The 19,267-nt window shown below is 37.5% G+C and overlaps 1 protein-coding gene and 1 long non-coding RNA gene across 5 annotated transcripts in view; one reads left to right on the top strand and one right to left on the bottom strand.

Moving 5' to 3' along the window:
- The window catches only part of Nup75 (nuclear pore complex protein Nup75), a 40,077-nt gene extending 26,623 nt beyond the window's left edge, over positions 1-13,454 (bottom strand). Inside the window, exons 1-7 of one of the 4 annotated variants that reach the window (XM_069332356.1) lie at positions 13,302-13,354; positions 11,629-11,767; positions 7,208-7,307; positions 6,052-6,241; positions 5,485-5,633; positions 3,161-3,282; positions 332-457 (exon numbers count right to left, since the gene is read on the bottom strand). In XM_069332356.1, coding sequence (XP_069188457.1) covers positions 332-457; positions 3,161-3,282; positions 5,485-5,633; positions 6,052-6,241; positions 7,208-7,307; positions 11,629-11,760 — 819 coding nt within the window. In that variant the 5' untranslated portion in view covers positions 11,761-11,767; positions 13,302-13,354. Of the gene's footprint in view, positions 1-331; positions 458-3,160; positions 3,283-5,484; positions 5,634-6,051; positions 6,242-7,207; positions 7,308-11,628; positions 11,768-12,876; positions 13,121-13,301 lie in introns of those variants that run through there. The other 3 variants (XM_069332358.1, XM_069332359.1, XM_069332357.1) reach the window with 3 other exon arrangements.
- On the top strand, positions 12,884-16,513 carry LOC138369287 (uncharacterized). Its single transcript, XR_011229799.1, has 3 exons — positions 12,884-13,014; positions 16,255-16,314; positions 16,480-16,513. It is a non-coding gene; the product is annotated as an uncharacterized lncRNA (long non-coding RNA).
- The last annotated feature ends 2,754 nt before the right edge of the window (positions 16,514-19,267 follow it).

The raw sequence follows: 19,267 nt of genomic DNA, 5'->3' as shown, positions 1-19,267 counted from the left end.
GCTCCCTCCCATGCCATTAATCTTATCACAACATTACTATACAGTACAGTATTTACATTTATTTCTACAGCATGAACTTATCCAAGCTAATTCATCAAATTAAAGAAGAAAAGCTACATATTTATTAATACATGAAACAAAAAATAATATCACGAAGTCACACCATGTGTATGGGAAATGATAAAAAGTTGGTGGGTTTATCACAATTATCTCTCACATACTTCAACACATCTTTGAAGATTCAACATACAGATAATTTATTCCTAAGTCGAAAATGGATGATGTATTGTAATAATCAAGTTATAGATGAAAATTGGGACAACCGGTATACCTGATAGACTGGCATCTTTCTCAGAAGTTCATCCATCGAGAGGAAAGGATCACTGTCAGCACTTGGATGATTTGCCAACATATGACGAGTATCTTCCATTCGTCCCTGAAGTACCAGTCCATATACCTAAAATGACACATACAAATTCAGGTGAAAAAATAAAGTTAAACATAGGCATTTGCATGAAGTGAAAAAGAATTTGTTGAGTGGCCCTCCCCCCCACCCTAACATAATTAGCTTCCTGGAACAAACACAAGATCCATCTATCACATATAGTAGGTATGACAGAAAATAGGTAGGGAGCGAGTACACTAGAAAATATAAAGCTGGAAAGGAGGTCTAAAAGCTAATACTGTATACAGTAATCTTGTAGGCACAAATAGGTGAATACAGTGCCAGAAATGCCAGAGTTCTGTCAACTTTAACCACCTGTGGGGAAGCATTGTTACTAATGGTCATGTCACATAATTTAAGGAAAGAAAACACTGGAAGATTCTCAATACAGTACAGCACCAAAGGCTTTCTTACTGTAATACAAAAGAACAAATCAATAAATTCAAATCCCCTTGCAAGCTATACAGTACAAAGATTCAAAAGAAAGGCCATTATTGATCTGCTACCAACTTGTACTACTCCCCCCCTTACCGTTACAAGATAGCAGCGTTCTACTGGACAACAAGGTCATGAGAGGCACCAGTCCTCACATTGAGACACTGGAACACCTGAGCAGCCTTGGCAGGGAGATTTGAAAAAAATATCTGGTAAGTCAGTACAGAATGTCACCCTTCCCTGACTGAGAATATCGACTTCTACGGGATCCGGTTGGATCTTGGGTTAAGAATACACAAAAAATGAGAAGTGTCTCAGTAAGCATAAAACTGAGAAAGGAGAAGACAAATAACGACAGGAAAATACAATTATGATAGATGAATTAAAAAAAATTATCTGCCCAAGGGGTAATGTTAAGGTAGAGCAAATGCAGATCACTAAATGTTGCTACTACTGCAAATGTTGCTACTACTGCAGTGTGATTGCAAATAACCATCAACTGAGAAAACACCATCTTTAACTTCCCCTGTGGGCAGCTGATGCCATCCAGTTAACCCTTAGACAGCGGTTATCGTCAATTGTTGATTCACAGGGTAATGGAGTTATTGTCATATGAAGATTTAACAAATTATTGTCTGGGTTTTACATGTGGACATAATGGGTCTATGTGGATGTAGTGAAATTTACCTTGACCCATTAAGAAAATCCTGCTACCATTTCATGGTACAGTACAAATGCGGTTATCATCATGAATGTTACTAGGGGAATGCGGTCATCATCATGAATGTTACTAGGGGAATGCGGTCATCATCATATGATGATTTAAACATTTATTGTTTGTCAATAATTTTTTTTTACATGTATGATGTAAATATGGATATAAAAGTTCTCTGTGGATGTAAATAAAGAAAAAGAAATGATAAAACAATCAGTGAAACATCCGAGGATAAAACAGGAAGTGTCAGCATAGTCGAGCACCAGGCGTTGACAAGTGCCAAACGCTGTCTTGTAGTCTGACTCCATGCAGTGAAATTATAAATATTCACTTATTTTTTTGTTTTCTTACATTCTGCATACAAATTAATAATTCTATAATGATTTTTTTTTGGTGCAAAGGCGGGTATGATCATTTCTCTATAGCTGCCATCTCAGGCTTAAAGAACCATTGTAATATGCTCATGAAATTTAAATACATGGGAAAGCCTGTTTAATAGTACTGAATCAGTATAATAACCTAAGGTTACAAGGTGACTAAAAAGAAACACTAGTTAAAACAATATTAGAAGAAAGGCATGTGTGATATGTAAAATTATGGAGAAATAGGAGAAAGCTTAGTTATTAAAACTAGAAATAAGACATGGCAAAGAGATTTGAATTGTCTTAATTTAAAATCAAAGCACCACAGACTTATGCCATAATTGTGTTTCAGTTTTTCATATATGGAGAGGAAGTAGAAATATAAAATGTAAAGTGCCATGAAATGAAGTACTGTACTAGTATATACCCTTTACAGTAACAGACAAATGCCTTATTTCATGGAGCAGATACAATTAAGCATTCCAAGGAAAGTTTTTTTTTACCTAATAAATTAATGTAATGAGACACTCTCGCATTCAATATTCAGTACCATGGTACATAAAGGAAAACTAAGGTTTTACATAAACGCTGGCTGACTGCTTAACCTTGTGGAACATGTTTGTGGTGCCACACAATGTAACAAAGATTGCCATCTTATCCACCACACACAGCATGGGAAGATTGATTCAATATCCTTTGAGTGAGTTATGTCATAGGACATGACATATGGGATTCTGATAGTTTTGTAATTGCAATTCTTAGTGTTTGTAGACTACATTAAGTCAATAACCTTTTTTTGATCGCACACACTGCATTTTTAATTTGAGTGCTGCATCATATAAATGTAATCATTGTTAATTTGCAATTCCTTTGAAATATTGTTTTCACATTTTGAAAACTATTGGGGTCCTTATATGATCCTTATAACAAAGAAATATAACTTCAAAAGATGTGATAAACATCACAAAGAATGCAGGCAATATGAGTGTTTCATGAAAATTAGATGATGTTAAACAAAGAAAACTAACATGCAAAGAAAGGCCACATAAGTGTCATCTTGGAAAGTCTAACATGTGTAAGATTCTATTGTACAAAACATATTAACATACAAGAGTAAAGAAGTCCATTAGAAGAAGTGGTGGACTCATAGATGCTTTTCCCGCAGTTAGTTCCAACAAAATGTATTCCCTAAGCATTACTTACAGCTTCCCAGAATGATGCGTGCTGGTGTGGATGTTCAGCTTCCATAGCTTCATTTTTATTCTCTAGACACTGCGTAAAGTGGGAGCGAATCCACAAAACCAGCTGTCCTAATATCAGTCCACCTGGCCAGAAATGTGAGTTCAGGTTACATGACATTACAATTCCTCAGTATTTTTCATTGTATTGTACAAAATGTCAACAATATTAAATTTTAAAGATGAGTAAGAACACTTTTCAATGCATATACTAAAGATGCAATTTTTATGGCATGTAACTTTAATGATATAAAAACCTGGAAGGATAAAGTATTGTGTGTAGGAAAGGTCTCATGGATGCATAAATGGATCACAAATCAAGGACCAGCTATTAAGACAGATGACAGTCTGATTGGTGATACAATTCTTCAGGGAAGCATCATGTCATAAAGACTTGTCCTTGACTGGTGTTTATTTTAATAACTCCAAAAGCAGTGTTTATCAAAATAAGGTGCCAAATCCAGAAGTTTATATAGCAGTCACAGAAAATGCCAAAGAAACATCAAACTGAAAGTTTAGATAGTCTGGAAACAGCACTCTTGTGGCTTCATCTAGAAAGACAATCCTTAAGGGAAAAAAAGAATTGCACTATATAATGCCTGAAAAATTGGTTATACCATTAGAAAAGAGGTACAATACAGCCTTGAGTATGTGTATTTGAATATGCATTTGTGTAGTATTTCCATGTATGTAATGTATGTAATATTTCCATTTTTGTAGAGTGGAACTATGTTTGCCTTATTTCAATTATTTGCCAAGGCTCCTGAACACAAAGATGATTGAGAAATCAATTTCAGTGGAATGTTAAGCTTAGATGCGCTTTCTCTCAGAACCCAAGGTGAAACCCCATCTGGGTCAACTGCTTAGTTCCTCGAGTATTTTTTACACTGTTTCAAGACACATCTATGTACGGTACTCTATGCTGTTCTCTGAAATCCGTATTGTCTGTGGTTTTTCGAAAACTTCACTTTGCACAAACACTTTGAAACTGTTTGTTTAGTGTTTCACAAACACTTGCGTTTCATTCGCAGTGAATCTGTTCCCCATTTTCAACCTCTGAATTTTATCTTTTACCTGCAATTTACTTTTAATGAATTTATAGAATAGGCCTGGTTCTGTTTTATAGTTGTCTGCTATCACTTTCTCAATTTTTTCTGCCTCTCTCCTAACTGCTGTGTAGCTGTTTCTGGCTTCTTTATTTTCTAGTATGGTTTGATGGTTTGGCCTCTTCCTATATTAATTTAAATTTTTTTGTCTTTTGTTCTCTGGCTCTCTCACTTTATGTTGAACCAGTCCTGCTTTCTAGTTCTGCATCTCTGTAATAGTATCAATTTCCTTGTACATTCATCATATACTGTATCTTACAAAATTTGTCAAACATCTCATTTACTTCCTTTCCTAATGATAAATCTTTCCAATCAAATTTATTAAAGAACTTGCTAAGTTCTCCACAGTATTTTCTCTTGAAGTCAAGTTTTTCCACTACAGTATTTTCCTTTCTCCAACCGCTTCTAAATTATACTGGATTTCACATTTGATTTCCAAAAGGGCATAGTTGCTCTTGCCCTTTATAGGCAAGGAACTATCAAATATCTCTTCTCTTTCCTGGAAAATACCAAATCCAGCAATGATGAAACATCACATTCTCTCATTCTTGTGCACTGTTTTACATGTTGGTGCATGAAAGACTCCAATATGAGGTTTACAAATCGGCCAATCCCAAAGTCCCATGTTCTTATGTCATAGAGATTCCAGTCTATCAATTTTAAACTGAAGTAACCAAGTATCAACAATCTTGATTTATCTTTATCTGCTTTTACAAAATCTCTCTCATGATCATTATAAGGCCCTCTATTTTGTCAACTCCTCCTTAGTCTATGTGTTGCTTGCTGATGGCCTGTATGCAGTAATGATCAGTTTATCATTCTGACTGCAGCTCTCCAACACCATTGTCAACTTTTCAAGGGATAAAGTATTAATTCCCTTACCTTTAGTTGTTCCTTCACCAAAGCAGCAACACGTCCAACTTTTCAGTCGCATTTCCAAATAACACAGTCCCTCGGGAATACCACCTCATTTAAAATTTCATCTTCCACTTTTGTGTCTGTCGGTGTGACAGTATCTGGCATCTTAAGCTGTATTATATCACTTAACTCCAGCATTTTTGTCCTTGCATGAGTGTGTGTTCATCCATATTTGTGAAGCTATGAATGCTATGGGTGCATGTGCATGTAAGAGCATTGCTGCATTGTGTTTGTGTAGCAATTAAAATGTAATCATTTATTTTACCTGGTTTCTTGTCAATAAACAGAATTTCAATGAGACTAAGAATGAGCTCCATCTTGTAAAGTAACTGTCCACTAGCCTTCATTTCTCCTTGGTCTTCTTCGCACTCGTGGGCCATGCTTATATCTTCAACACATGCTTGGATCATTGATCTGAATGTAAAAAAAAAAAAAAAAAAAAAAGTTTTATTGAAGTCTCCAGTTACTGCTCACCTGTGGAAATAAATTCTAGCACCTACATCATTTGATCAAACTAAACCTAAACAATTTCATGATCTTTTCATATATATTTTAATATATTGAAATACTGTATGGTAAATATCTATAAAGATAAAACAGGAATACAAATGTACAGCTTTTTTTTTGTTTTTACAAAAATCTATTTTTTTTTATCTTTTTACTGTGATAAATTATTATACAGTATTTTGCTTATGAACTCACAAATTTACAATGCAGAAACCTTATCATTAATTTGAAAATAAAAGCTGGCTAGGTACAGTATACTCTTAAGGCACTCCCTGCAATTTCAGTGCTATATACCTTAACAAAAATATAATATAAATTTCCCCACCTGTATTCTCTGCATTTTTTTACAAGCACAGGTTTAAGATTGTCAGGCCCAGCTTGTTTTACAGCAGCTTGCAGTGCAATAAATGTTCCCATGGATTCATTTATCAATTTTCTTGCTTGTCGACTGCACAGCCATGAGTAAGACTTCACTTCATACATTTTGACTTTACCTTTCATTTCTGACTCATATTCTGTAAATAAGAATCAAATATAAGATTCACTATATAATAAAGCAAGCATTGTAGCTTCTGAGTAGTTGGGCATACAGTGGAAAGAAGAGCGGGGGTATGCTGGGAAGGAGAGAAAGGGGGGGGGGAAGGAAAGGGGAAGAGAAAGGAAAGGGGAAGAGAAAGGAAAGGGGAAGAGAAAGGAGGAGAGGAGAAGAGGGAAGATTGGGAGAGATATAAGGGAGGAGAGGAGTGAGGGTGGGGGGATGTTGGTGGAGAAGGGGAAGAGGGTAGGAATGGAGAAATGGAAGAGGGTAGGAGAGGAGAAGAGGAAGAAGGTAGGATAGAAGAGGAGAGGAGAGAGGTGTGTATCAATGTGAGTGAATTAAGGATGGAGAAGTTTGTCTAGAACAATTTATAAAAAAAACAGCATTGAATGTAATGAAACACCATTTTCCGAGTTGAGCTCCGGAGGCTCCCTGAAGCTAATGGACTGATATCCATTATATTAGTCTAGAGCATCAGTTAATTGGAGTCTTCAGCCTACTGGGAACCACGAGTCAGACCCTGGTTCCCTCAGAGAGGCGAAGGGACCAACGGCTTATGAACACTCCACTTTGAGAGTATAGTCATGTCTGCCATCGACTGGGGGTATCACCCAGGAAGAAAGGACTATTACAAACCCCAGCAGGTAAAACATTGCAACCGAGGACCGAACAGAGCCCAAGAACTCCCCCCCCCCTCCCCCCCAGGAGGAAACAATAAACCAGCAAACATCCACTCAACCAGTGGGCCCGCTCGTTAGAGACTTTCCCCCGCCTGGGAGGGGGAGTCTCTAGCGGCCCACTAACACTAGATTTAAGTTGCCTGGCGTTGAACTTCCTCCAATGCAACTACTGTATGTCTTTCTGAAGATGAAGAGACAACCTGAATTTCTTACATTACAATCAGAAATTATAAAAAAGTTTACATAAACACTACTTTTCTTACCTTTGTCATCATACTGCACTTTATAAGGAAACATCAGAAGGGAACTAACACCTCCAATTACACATTGCATTCCACTGGAAATCACTGGATCTGGAATAATCTGTAACAAAAATCCATGTTTAGATAAGTTTAATCTATACTAAACATTGTACAATACTGTACAATATACTAGACTCCCACTCAAACAGAAATTTAAGTACCTTAAGATCCAGAAACAACGGTACAGTTCTCGACTTCTCGTCTCAACTATATCATCAGGAATACTGGGTTCAAATCCAAGGTAGGACAGAAATAGTTGGGCATGTTACTGTTCACTTAATGCCTCTGTTAGCATAGCAGTAAATAGGTACCCAAGAGCGCTGCATCTTTAGGAGGTCAGTAGCACACACGCAAACACATATATACACACACTTATGTGGAATATACTGTATACATATTCCACATAAGAGGTTGATCTGGAAACTGGAAATTGGAGGGGTGATAGGTACCTTCTAACATGGATGTACTTTCGAATTATTTATATACGAATATAAAATTATTTATATATATAATATATATATATATATATATATATATATATACTATATATATATACTATATATATATATATATATATATATATATATATATATATATATATATATATAGGAGGTCAGAACGCACTTCTCAGCCTACTATGCAATGCCCGATTTGCCTAATAAGCCAAGTTTTCATGAATTAATTGTTTTTCGACTACCTAACCTACCTAACCTAACCTAACCTAACTTTTTTGGTTACCTAACCTAACCTATAAAGATAGGTTGGGTTGGTTAGGTTTGGTCATATATCTACGTTAATTTTAACTCCAATAAAAATAAATTGACCTCATACATAATGAAATGGGTAGCTTTATCATTTCATGAGAAAAAAATTAGAGAAAATATATTAATTCATGAAAACTTGGCTTATTAGGCAAATCGGGCCTTGCATAGTAGGCTGAGAAGTGCGTTCTGGCTATTAGGTACGACATATATATATATATATATATATATATATATATATATATATATATATATATATATATATATATATATATATATATATATATATATATATATAATATATATATATATATATATATATATATATAATAATATATAATATATATATATATATTATACACACACACACACACACACACACAAAGCAAGCCACAAGAATGAGGGAAGGAGATGTACCGTCAGTACTGGATCTAGTATTCACCAGGAAAGAAGAAGAGATTTTTGACATCCAGTACCTTCCTCCCTTGGGAAAGAGTGATCACGTCCTGTTAGACATTAAATATGCTTTAAGATATCATCTAGAAGAAAATGGGGACATTGAAACAGTTGATAAACTCGATTTAAGGAGAGGCAACTATGGGGAACTTCGAAATTTTTTTAATGAGTGTAATTGGACAGAATTGTTGCTAGGCAGGGAAGTAAATGAAATGTATGCCAAATTTTTAAAACTATACGAGGAAGGCACACAAACATTCATACCAAAACAGAGATGCAGGGCCAGAAAACAGGATTGGTTCGACAGAAATTGTGAGAGGGCAAGAGACCAAAAGACACAAAAATGGAATCAGTATAGGAAGAGGCCAAACCCCCAAACATACCAGCGATACAAAGATGCGAGAAACAACTATACAGCAGTAAGGAGAGAGGCAGAAAGAAATTTTGAAAAAGGGATAGCAGATAAATGTAAAACAGAACCGGGCCTATTCTACAAATTCATAAACAACAAATTGCAGGTAAAGGATAATATCAAGAGGTTGAAAATGGGAAACAGATTCACGGAAAATGAAAAGGAAATGTGTGAAACATTAAATGAAAAGTTCCAGTGTGTTTGTACAAAATGAAATCTTCAGAGAACCAGACACAATAAGAATTACAGAGAACAACATAGAGCGGATAGGTGTGTCTAGAGATGAAGTGGAAAATATGCTAAAGGAGCTCGGGAAGAACAAAGCAGCTGGCCCAGATTGCGTTTCACCATGGGTTCTGAGAGAATGTGCATCTGAGCTCAGCATTCCACTTCACCTGATCTTTCAGGCATCCCTGTGTACAGGAATCGTAGCAGACGTGTGGAAACAGGCTAACATAGTTCCAATCTACAAAAGTGGCAGCAGGAAAGACCCCCTCAATTACAGGCATACCACAGAATAAGAGTTTAATCCGTTCCTGGAGACGCCTCGCCTTCCGAAAACTCGCATTCCGAAGTTAATTTCCCATAAGAAATAAAGGGAAATGAATTAATCCGTTCCTGACTACCCCAAAAACCCCACATCAAACTAAATTTTTATACCTAATTCATCTAAATAAACCTACAAAACTGTGTTCCAGTTATTACTTACCTTGCTGTCGAGTGCTGTAGGCGTATGGAAGATGGTGAGGAGGGGGGGAGGAGGAGAGGAGTTACTGTTTGGAAGGGGAGTCCCCTTCCATAATCACATCACATAACCCCATGCCTTGTAACACTATGGATACCACTTCTCTTTCTAAATTTTTCAAACCAGCCCCTGCTTGCCTTAAACTCTTTCTTATCTGCATCACTTGTTGCAGGGGTATTCTTTAGAAGGTCTTCGTGCAACACCCTGGCTTTCTCACAAATAATGGCCTCCGAAACACTATCACCCCTCAACTCCTTGTCGTGTATCCAAATTAATAACAACTTTTCCACTTCTTCAAGTATTTGTGGTCTTTGTGCCGTTAATGTTCTTACTCCTTTTGCCACTTTAGCACCCATAATCTTATTTTTCTTCTTAAGTATAGTGCATATTGTTGATGTGGCTTTGTTGTACTGCCTACAAAGTTCAACAACACGTGTACCGTTCTCATGCTTCCGAATGATCTCTTGTTTCTCCTCTATTGTCATCCTCACATGAGCTTTCTGGCCTTTATCCTTACCACTGGCTTTCTTGGGACCCATGGTGAGATATATAATAACAAATTGTATAGACAAATCACCAAAAATCCAACAAAACACTGAAAATCCGCGAGAAGAATTGATGTGGGGGTAGTCACTGAGCGCGAGACAATAATAAACTGAGGGGCGGCGGGGCGGAGGGGCGACGAACGCGCTAGGTCGGCTGTACGCGTATCAACAAACTCGCGTCCAAACTCGCCTCCCGAAGTAACCATCGCCTTCCGAGACAAATTTTTGGAGTAAATACACCTCGCCTTCCGAAAACCTCGCATACAGGGACAATCGCATTCCGAGGTACCACTGTATAGACCTGTATCATTGACAAGTGTAATAGTGAAAGTATTGGAAAAGCTAATCAAAACTAAATGGGTAGAACACCTGGAGAGAAATGATATAATATCAGACAGACAGTATGGTTTTCGATCTGGAAGATCCTGTGTATCGAATTTACTCAGTTTCTATGATCGAGCCACAGAGATATTACAGGAAAGAGATGGTTGGGTTGACTGCATCTATCTGGACCTAAAAAAGGCTTTCGACAGAGTTCCACATAAGAGGTTGTTCTGGAAACTGGAAAATATTGGAGGGGTGACAGGTAAGCTTCTATCATGGATGAAAAATTTTCTGACTGATAGAAAAATGAGGGCAGTAATCAGAGGCAATGTATCGGAATGGAGAAATGTCACAAGTGGAGTACCACAGGGTTCAGTTCTTGCACCAGTGATGTTTATTGTGTACATAAATGATCTACCAGTTGGTATACAGAATTATATGAATATGTTTGCTGATGATGCTAAGATAATAGGAAGGATAAGAAATTTAGATGACTGTCATGCCCTTCAAGAAGACCTGGACAAAATAAGTATATGGAGCACCACTTGGCAAATGGAATTTAATGTTAATAAATGTCATGTTATGGAATGTGGAATAGGAGAACATAGACCCCACACAACCTATATATTATGTGAGAAATCTTTAAAGAATTCTGATAAAGAAAGAGATCTAGGAGTGGTTCTAGATAGAAAACTATCACCTGAGGACCACATAAAGAATATTGTGCAAGGAGCCTATGCAATGCTTTCTAACTTCAGAATTGCATTTAAATACATGGATGGCGATATACTAAAGAAATTGTTCATGACTTTTGTTAGGCCAAAGCTAGAATATGCAGCTGTTGTGTGGTGCCCATATCTTAAGAAGCACATCAACAAACTGGAAAAGGTGCAAAGACATGCTACTAAGTGGCTCCCAGAACTGAAGGGCAAGAGCTATGAGGAGAGGTTAGAAGCATTAAATATGCCAAAACTAGAAGACAGAAGAAAAAGAGATGATATGATCACTACGTACAAAATAGTAACAGGAATTGATAAAATCGACAGGGAAGACTTCCTGAGACCTGGAACTTCAAGAACAAGAGGTCATAGATTTAAACTAGCTAAACACAGATGCCGAAGAAATATAAGAAAATTCACCTTCGCAAGTAGAGTGGTAGACGGTTGGAACAAGTTAAGTGAGAAGGTGGTGGAGGCCAAGACTGTCAGTAGTTTCAAAGCGTTATATGACAGAGTGCTGGGAAGACGGGACACCACGAGCGTAGCTCTCATCCTGTAACTACACTTAGGTAATTACACTTAGGTAATTACACACACACACACACACACCCTAATCCAACCAAGTTAGCACCCCCAATAACTTGAGCCTCTATCATTTTAATCAGTCCTTCATGTGGCACTGTATCAAAAGCTTTGCAAAAGTCAAGGTACACAACATCACAAACCTTACCATTATTAAATGCCTCAACTATGCTGGAATAAAATTATAGCAAATGTGTTAAACATGAATGGCCATTTGTAAAACCATTTTGTGAATCATTTATTAATTCATGTTTTTCAAGATGAAGACAAATGGTATTTGGAATTATCGATTCAAGTAACTTTCCCACAATGGACGTTAAGCTAATTGGCCGATAGTTTGACGCAAGTGATCTATCTCCTTTCTTGAGAATTGGTACCACATTAGCAACCTTCCATGACTCTGGCATTCTGCCTGACTCTAATGATGTATCAAATATGAGGACAAATATGAGGACAACGGCTTGCAAAGCTATTCTTTGCATTTTTTAAGCACAATGGCAAACATTTAGTCTGGCCCTGGGGATTTGTTTGGCTTGAGTTTTACTATTTGTTTAATAACATCATCCCTTGTAACTACTAAACTAGTCAACACACACACAGGATGCCTATCCCCAACAAAATAAATTATATTTTGCTGAAATGGAAAAGAATGGAAGTCTTCCAATGGAAAGAATCCATGCATTCATTGAATCAGAATTTAGTACCTATAATTATTTAAAAGATCCAAAAATTTTAAAATGTGCTTTCTTGAAATGATTTTGCCATCAAAAGGTACATAAAAGCATGTTTGGTTATTTTTAATAAATAAATTATAATATTAGTTGCAAAAGATGACTAAAAAAAAATTCTGCTTTATTTTCCTGATATTGATTTGATAAACATTTTTTTTTAATAATTCTAATAACGATAAAGCATTGTATGAAATGAGACGCCCAGTTTTGAAGAGTCTAAGATCTAATACAAGTTTGAATGAGCTACATCATCACTAATCTTCCAACAAACCTAACCCAGCCCAACCTAACCTAACATTACTTATCCTGACAAAAACAAGAGAAAATGTTTTTATAGTGTGCAACATTACTATACCATCATTATAAATGTGACCTGTGTAGCAGTAGTCAGTGCAGCTGTCTCACAACAGATAAGTCCTGGGTTCAATCTCCAGGTGGGAAGAAACATTTGGGGCAAGTTTCCTTATGCCTAATGCAACTGTTCACCTAACAGGTAATAAGCAACTAAGCGTTATTCAATTCTTTTGGGTTGCGTCCTGGTAAAGGACACTTGTTGGCTAGTGGGACCTCGATAAACCTAATAAGTCTCCGAGAACGGAAACCCGTATCAATGTTGATCCTTGGTTTGAACCAAGGATACAACCCACATTACGAAACCTAAATTTCCAGTGAACAAGACCTGGAATACGCCTAGATTGGTCATTTATAACATTCACCAACTTCATACCCACGTAAAACGAACTGGATTTTGCCAATGAGTTAAAATAAAGCATAAAATACCCATGTTTTTCCGGTGTTTTTCGAAGACAAACTCATAGCTGAGTGTGTTGTGGCGAGTGGGCGGTTGTGGCTTGATACCCAGTCGTCAAGCGCTCTATTTGGTTTGGTGTTAAATTTAAAGGCCAATTAATCTCAGGAGGATTATTAAGCCCACATACACTGTGGTTCCTAAATTTATCTGAATTTACATGAATTTATGGCCGTTCATGTTTAACAAATTTGCTAACTTTTTATTCCAGCATAGTTGAGGCAGTTGATAGTGGTAAAGATTGTGATGTTGTGTACCTTGACTTTAGCAAAGCTTTTGATACAGTGCCACATGAAAGACTAATTAAAAAAATAGAAGCTCATGGTATTGGGGGTGCTATATTAACTTGGATTAGGGCATGGCTATTCCAAAGGAAACAGAGAGTTAGTATAAATGGGGTTAAGTCAGAGTGGGATAATGTTGTTTGTGGAGTACCTCAGGGCTCTGTCCTGGGACCTCTGTTGTTTATAATATATATAAATGATTTAGATTCAGGTTTGAGTAGCAACATTTGCAAATTTGCCGATGATACGAAAATCGGTAGGGAAATTAATTCGGAGGAGGACTCACTATCACTAGGGTTGTTGATTTGTGGAACCAATTGCCGCGTAACGAGGTGGAGGTGGTGTCCCTCGATTGTTTCAAGCGCGGGTTGGACAAGTATATGAGTGGGATTGGGTGGTTATAGAATAGGAGCTGCCTCGTATGGGCCAATAGGCCTTCTGCAGTTACCTTTGTTCTTATGTTCTTATGTTCAAGTTGATCTAGATAGGGTTTTGAAATGGTCAAAGGATTGGCAAATGCAGTTTAATGCCGATAAATGTAAAGTTCTGAGGCTAGGTAATGATGATAGAGTTACAAGATACGAGCTAGATGGTGTTGAGATTGCGAAGTCGGATTGCGAAAGGGATCTGGGAGTTATGATTAGTAAGAATTTAAAACAAAAGGATCAATGCATGAATGTTCGTAATAAGGCGAATAGGACACTGGGATTTATTAATCGAAGCGTTAGTAACAAGACACCTGGTGTGGTTCTTCAGCTATATCTTGCTCTGGTTAGGCCCCATTTAGATTATGCAGTTCAGTTTTGGTCGCCGTATTATAGAATGGATATAAATTCACTTGAACGTGTCCAACGTAGGATGACTAAGTTAATTCCCCAAATTAGAAATCTTTCATATGAAGAAAGATTAACAAAGCTTAAGTTGCATTCACTGGAAAGGCGAAGAATTAGGGGTGACATGATAGAGGTTTACAAGTGGATGAATGGACATAACAGGGGGGATATTAATAGGGTATTAAAAATATCAACACAAGACAGAACACGAAACAATGGGTATAAATTGGATAAGTTTAGATTTAGGAAAGACTTGGGTAAATACTGGTTCAGTAACAGGGTTGTTGATTTGTGGAACCAATTGCCGCGTAACGTGGTGGAGGTGGTGTCCCTCGATTGTTTCAAGCGCGGGTTGGACAAGTATATGAGTGGGATTGGGTGGTTATAAATAGGAGCTGCCTCGTATGGGCCAATAGGCCTTCTGCAGTTGCCTTTGTTCTTATGTTCTTATGAGGGCCACTATCATTCTAGTGGCCGAGACCAGGAGGCCGGCGGCTTGTCAAAGTTCCCACCCCTATTTGTCGTGAGGGTTTTTCACTCTGTGGGCGAAAAAGCATCTGTTTTCAGTTCTGCACTGTGAGTTGTTGAGCTTAAAACCGTAATTGCTCCTTGTCTGTGTTACATCTAATCAGACAACGTCTTCAAAATATCAGATGTAGCACAAACAAGAAGCAACGGTTTAAAGCTCAACATGCCACAATTATGTAGGATTGAAAACTGATGTTTTTTTTCACCTATTGAGGTATAAACCCTTGGAACCGTCTACCCGCAAAAGCCGTAAATGGCAAAACACTGCTGAATTTTAAAATCCAGCTAGCTAAAATCATCAGGAAAAACGTCCTGTGACAAGCCGCCGACGTCCTGTTCTCGTCGAGGCCACTATAAAGATAATAATTCTCAGGTAAAGTCAGGTAAATTCTCTCCTGATTCCATGTATGACTAACCATCCTGTGAGATAGGGGATATTAGATTTTTTTATTAACAAGCTTAGGTACACAGCAATGTGCTGCTACCTTATTCTGTATGAAAGATTACACAGTGTAGATGAAAAAATAGCTATAAATTCATCTAATATTCCCATCTCACAGGTCCAATTACTTGGGTTGGACGGTAGAGCGACGGTCTCGCGTCATGCAGGTCTGCGTTCAATCCCCGACCGTCCAAGTGGTTGGGCACCATTCCTTCCCCTAGTCCCATCCCAAATCCTTATCCTGACCCCTTCCCAGTGCTATATAGTCGTAATGACTTGTTGCTTTCCCCCTGATAGTTCCCTTCCCTTCCCATCTCACAGGGTGGTTGGTCATACAGTACATGGAATCGGGGAGAAAATACCAGCCTCAATACAAATACAAACGAAGTTAAAGCTAGTTATTTATTTACACTTTGTAATCTTTGGGTAGCAGCATATTGTTGTGTACTCCTAAGCTTGTTAATAAAAAAAAAATGTGTGTACCTAAGCTTGTCAAGAACAAAAAATAAAATAAATATACATATCTTATAAATAAAACAAATATACATATCTTATATTTGCATTTTTGTATTATTATCTATATTTACATATTTGAAATATATAAAATCGAGTATTAAATGTTTGGTTTAACTTTTTCCTCTAAAAGAGAGAAAAATAATTAATATATGAACGTTGTTGTTCCTCAATATCAAAGAAACTCCTTTCATTTTTCAAATAACTCTTGAAAAATAAATACGTAATAAAAATATTACTCTAGTACAATTCAAAAATAAAATATTATGCATATGCTTTATAAAATGCTTATGATATATTTAATAAAGGTTCGTTTAATATGAAGCTCAGCTGCTGGTTTGACGTCAATAATCCGTCCTTCCAGCCCAGGCGTCGCAGGAGTGAGGTACTGTGTTCCACCACCTTGTATCTTTATCGTCAATCATCCCGCTCATCCCTCACTTCACGTTTATAAATATGGCTCCATCACGCCGTTTCTATATATGAAATCTATACCAGAGAAGTTTAAGTAATCTGTGTTGGATAATATCGAGGAATTTTGTTATTTCAGGTGTGCTGCCGCAAGTGGCTTTACATTCACCATGGTGAGCAATGTTTACTGTCTCGTGGTCTCTTAATAACGTTATACATGATGACTTAAATACGCTATTTCGAATAGTAATGTGATAAGACTTTGCCCTGAGAAAGAATATAATTTGTAGTTTTTTTTTATTTAATATGAAAATTGTATACTAATACTAAATTGAACTTCATTGCAGCCGAAGCAAATTATGGAGATTAAGGATTTCCTTCTAACAGCGAGGAGGAAAGATGCAAAGTGTGAGTACTTATCTTGTGGTGTTTTAGATTCAGCTGCTCTGATCAAAAAGTTCCAAGTAGCACAGGCTATGGTGACCCCATAGCACAGGATCTGGCGCATGATTGTATTGCCAGTTAGTTATGGTCTGACTGGCAGAGCGCTTTCTCATGATAATGAACTTACCTTCCGCCCCTTCCCCTCCAGTTACCAAGTAACTTTAGCTTTGTATTGACACTGAATTGCTGCTTATTTAATTTGATTAGTATTATAAAATTAGGTAAATCTTGTCATTTTGAGCATTTTAACTTCTGTAGCTAAATGACGAATTTGTCCTTTCAAATAGTACATCTCGTTTTGTACATAATGGTCCCCAACATATAATTATAAAAGTGCTACAATCCCATTGACGCAGTGGCAAGACAATCGCCCAGTGCTTTGCGAGTGATTTGGCCTGGGTTCCGGTCCGTCTAATTACCACAAGCTACCACAAACTACACAAACTTCAGAAAGCTTCCTGGCAATACGTTATTAATGAATAAATGTGATATATTTACTCATTATAATGTTGGTGCTGAATGTACAACACGAAAAAACATAATTTTAATCTGAAAAAGTATCTTTTTATAAAGAAATTAGACGAAAATAAAAAGCTGGTGACGCCAAATCAAGTCGACAATCCAAGCTTCGGTTAGGTTAGGTTAGGTTTGGTTAAGTTAGGTTAGGTTAGGATAGGTTAGGTCAGGTTAGGTCAGGTTAGGTCAGCCTAACTTAATATATCATATTTATTCATTACTAACGTATTGCCAGGAAGCTTTCTGAAGTTTGTGTAGTTTGTGGTAGCTTGTGGTAATTAGACGGACCCCTGGGTTCATATCCTGGCTGGGGATGATTGACTAGACACCAATCCTTACTCTTTAACAAAGGCCAAATGTTCATTCCATGCAGCTTGCAAACTACTTGGCATACAAAATGGCATACACTTAACTGCTGAAGACGTTCGAACAGTGCTTCATTCTGTTGCAGCTCTGTAGATGCTTCACCCACGCACCTCAAAAACAAACAATTTCCACTAGAAACTAAACACGTAATCTAACTACTGCCTCTATGTACAATGTGCTTATACATAATACATTATATTTGAGAAAATTTCAATTTTGAATGAATATCATAGTAAAATGATTTGATCTTGGAGTTGGCCGCTGTATGGAACGAACATGGCCAAGGACTTATTGCTTTTATGGCGCCCATCTACCTGGGTGCCATAAGATGACTGCTGTTGGCATATGGAAGATGGTAAGGAAGGGAGGAGGAGAGGTGTTACTGTTTGGATGGGGAGTCCCCTTCCATTATAACATTAGGCAATGAGGACCTGGAGTGCATTCTCTGGCACACATTTCCCTGCATACCACTAGGTCTTGATTGTGGCTCACTGCTCTATTTTCTCACAACATAGCGGTCCATTGATGATTGTTTTTCCCTCCTTTGCAAGTTGTTTCTGTAGTGAGGCATCACATTAGTCATTGAAAAGATTAATGCAACGGCCTACTACAGCTTTCTCTGGGTGAGTCATTTCAATAAAAGTTTGCATTTCTTCCCACATCTGACATCACTTCTTAATGGTTGCGGTAGGGACATTCGCTGCTGCCTCATCCTCCGCCACTGGAGAAACTTCCTTAGTTTAATTCTTCGTTGTGTTCTTCCACCAACTCCTCCACATCAGCACCATCCAATTCCGAGCCCATTTGCTGGCCTAGAGTAACAATTTTCTCAACAATAGGCACATCATTTACAGACTCAAACCCCTCAGTCTAGTTCTGTCACACATTCAGGCCACAGTTTTCTCCAGCCAGAGATCACGGTTCTTTGAGTCACTTCCTGGCAGGCTTAGTCAATGAGTTTTAAAGCACTACAAATATTAAAATGGTGTTTTCAGAACTCTTTGAGGGTGAGTTTTGTGGCTTCAGTTACTTCAAAACATTTCCGGAAAAGTGCCCTTTCATAAAGTTTCCTAAAATTCGCTATGAATTTCTTGTCCATAGGCCGAATTAGGAGTGGTGTTAGGAGGAAGGAACTTTACTGTGAGGAAATCACTGTATCTGTGCAACAATTCATCTTCCAGGCCTGGAGGATGAGCAGGAGCATTGTCAAGGAGAAGCAGGGCTTTGAGTGGCAAATATTTCTCCTGCAGATATTTTTCTATGGCAGGGAACACAACTTGATTCACCCACTCAAAAAAAAATCCTAGTCACCCATGCCTTATTATTAGCCCTCCACATAACACACATTTGTTTTTTCTGCACTTTATACCATTTGAAAACCCTTGGATTTTCAGAATGATACACAAGCAAGGGATTAATTTTCAAATCGCCACTCGCATTTGAACACAGCACAAGCGTAAACCTATCTTTCATAGGCTCGTGTCCGGGCAATGATTTTCCCTCCTTGGTAATGTATGTCCTCTTAGGCACACTTTTTCCAGAACAGTCCTTACTCATCACAATTAAACACTTGTTGCGGTAGGTATCCCTCAGCCTCTACA

This window comes from Procambarus clarkii, chromosome 27 (assembly GCF_040958095.1).
Source record: "Procambarus clarkii isolate CNS0578487 chromosome 27, FALCON_Pclarkii_2.0, whole genome shotgun sequence".
Taxonomy (NCBI): Eukaryota; Metazoa; Arthropoda; class Malacostraca; order Decapoda; family Cambaridae; genus Procambarus; species Procambarus clarkii.
The sequence above is the reverse complement of the archived record's forward strand: the minus strand, read 5'-3'. Positions and strand labels throughout refer to the sequence as shown.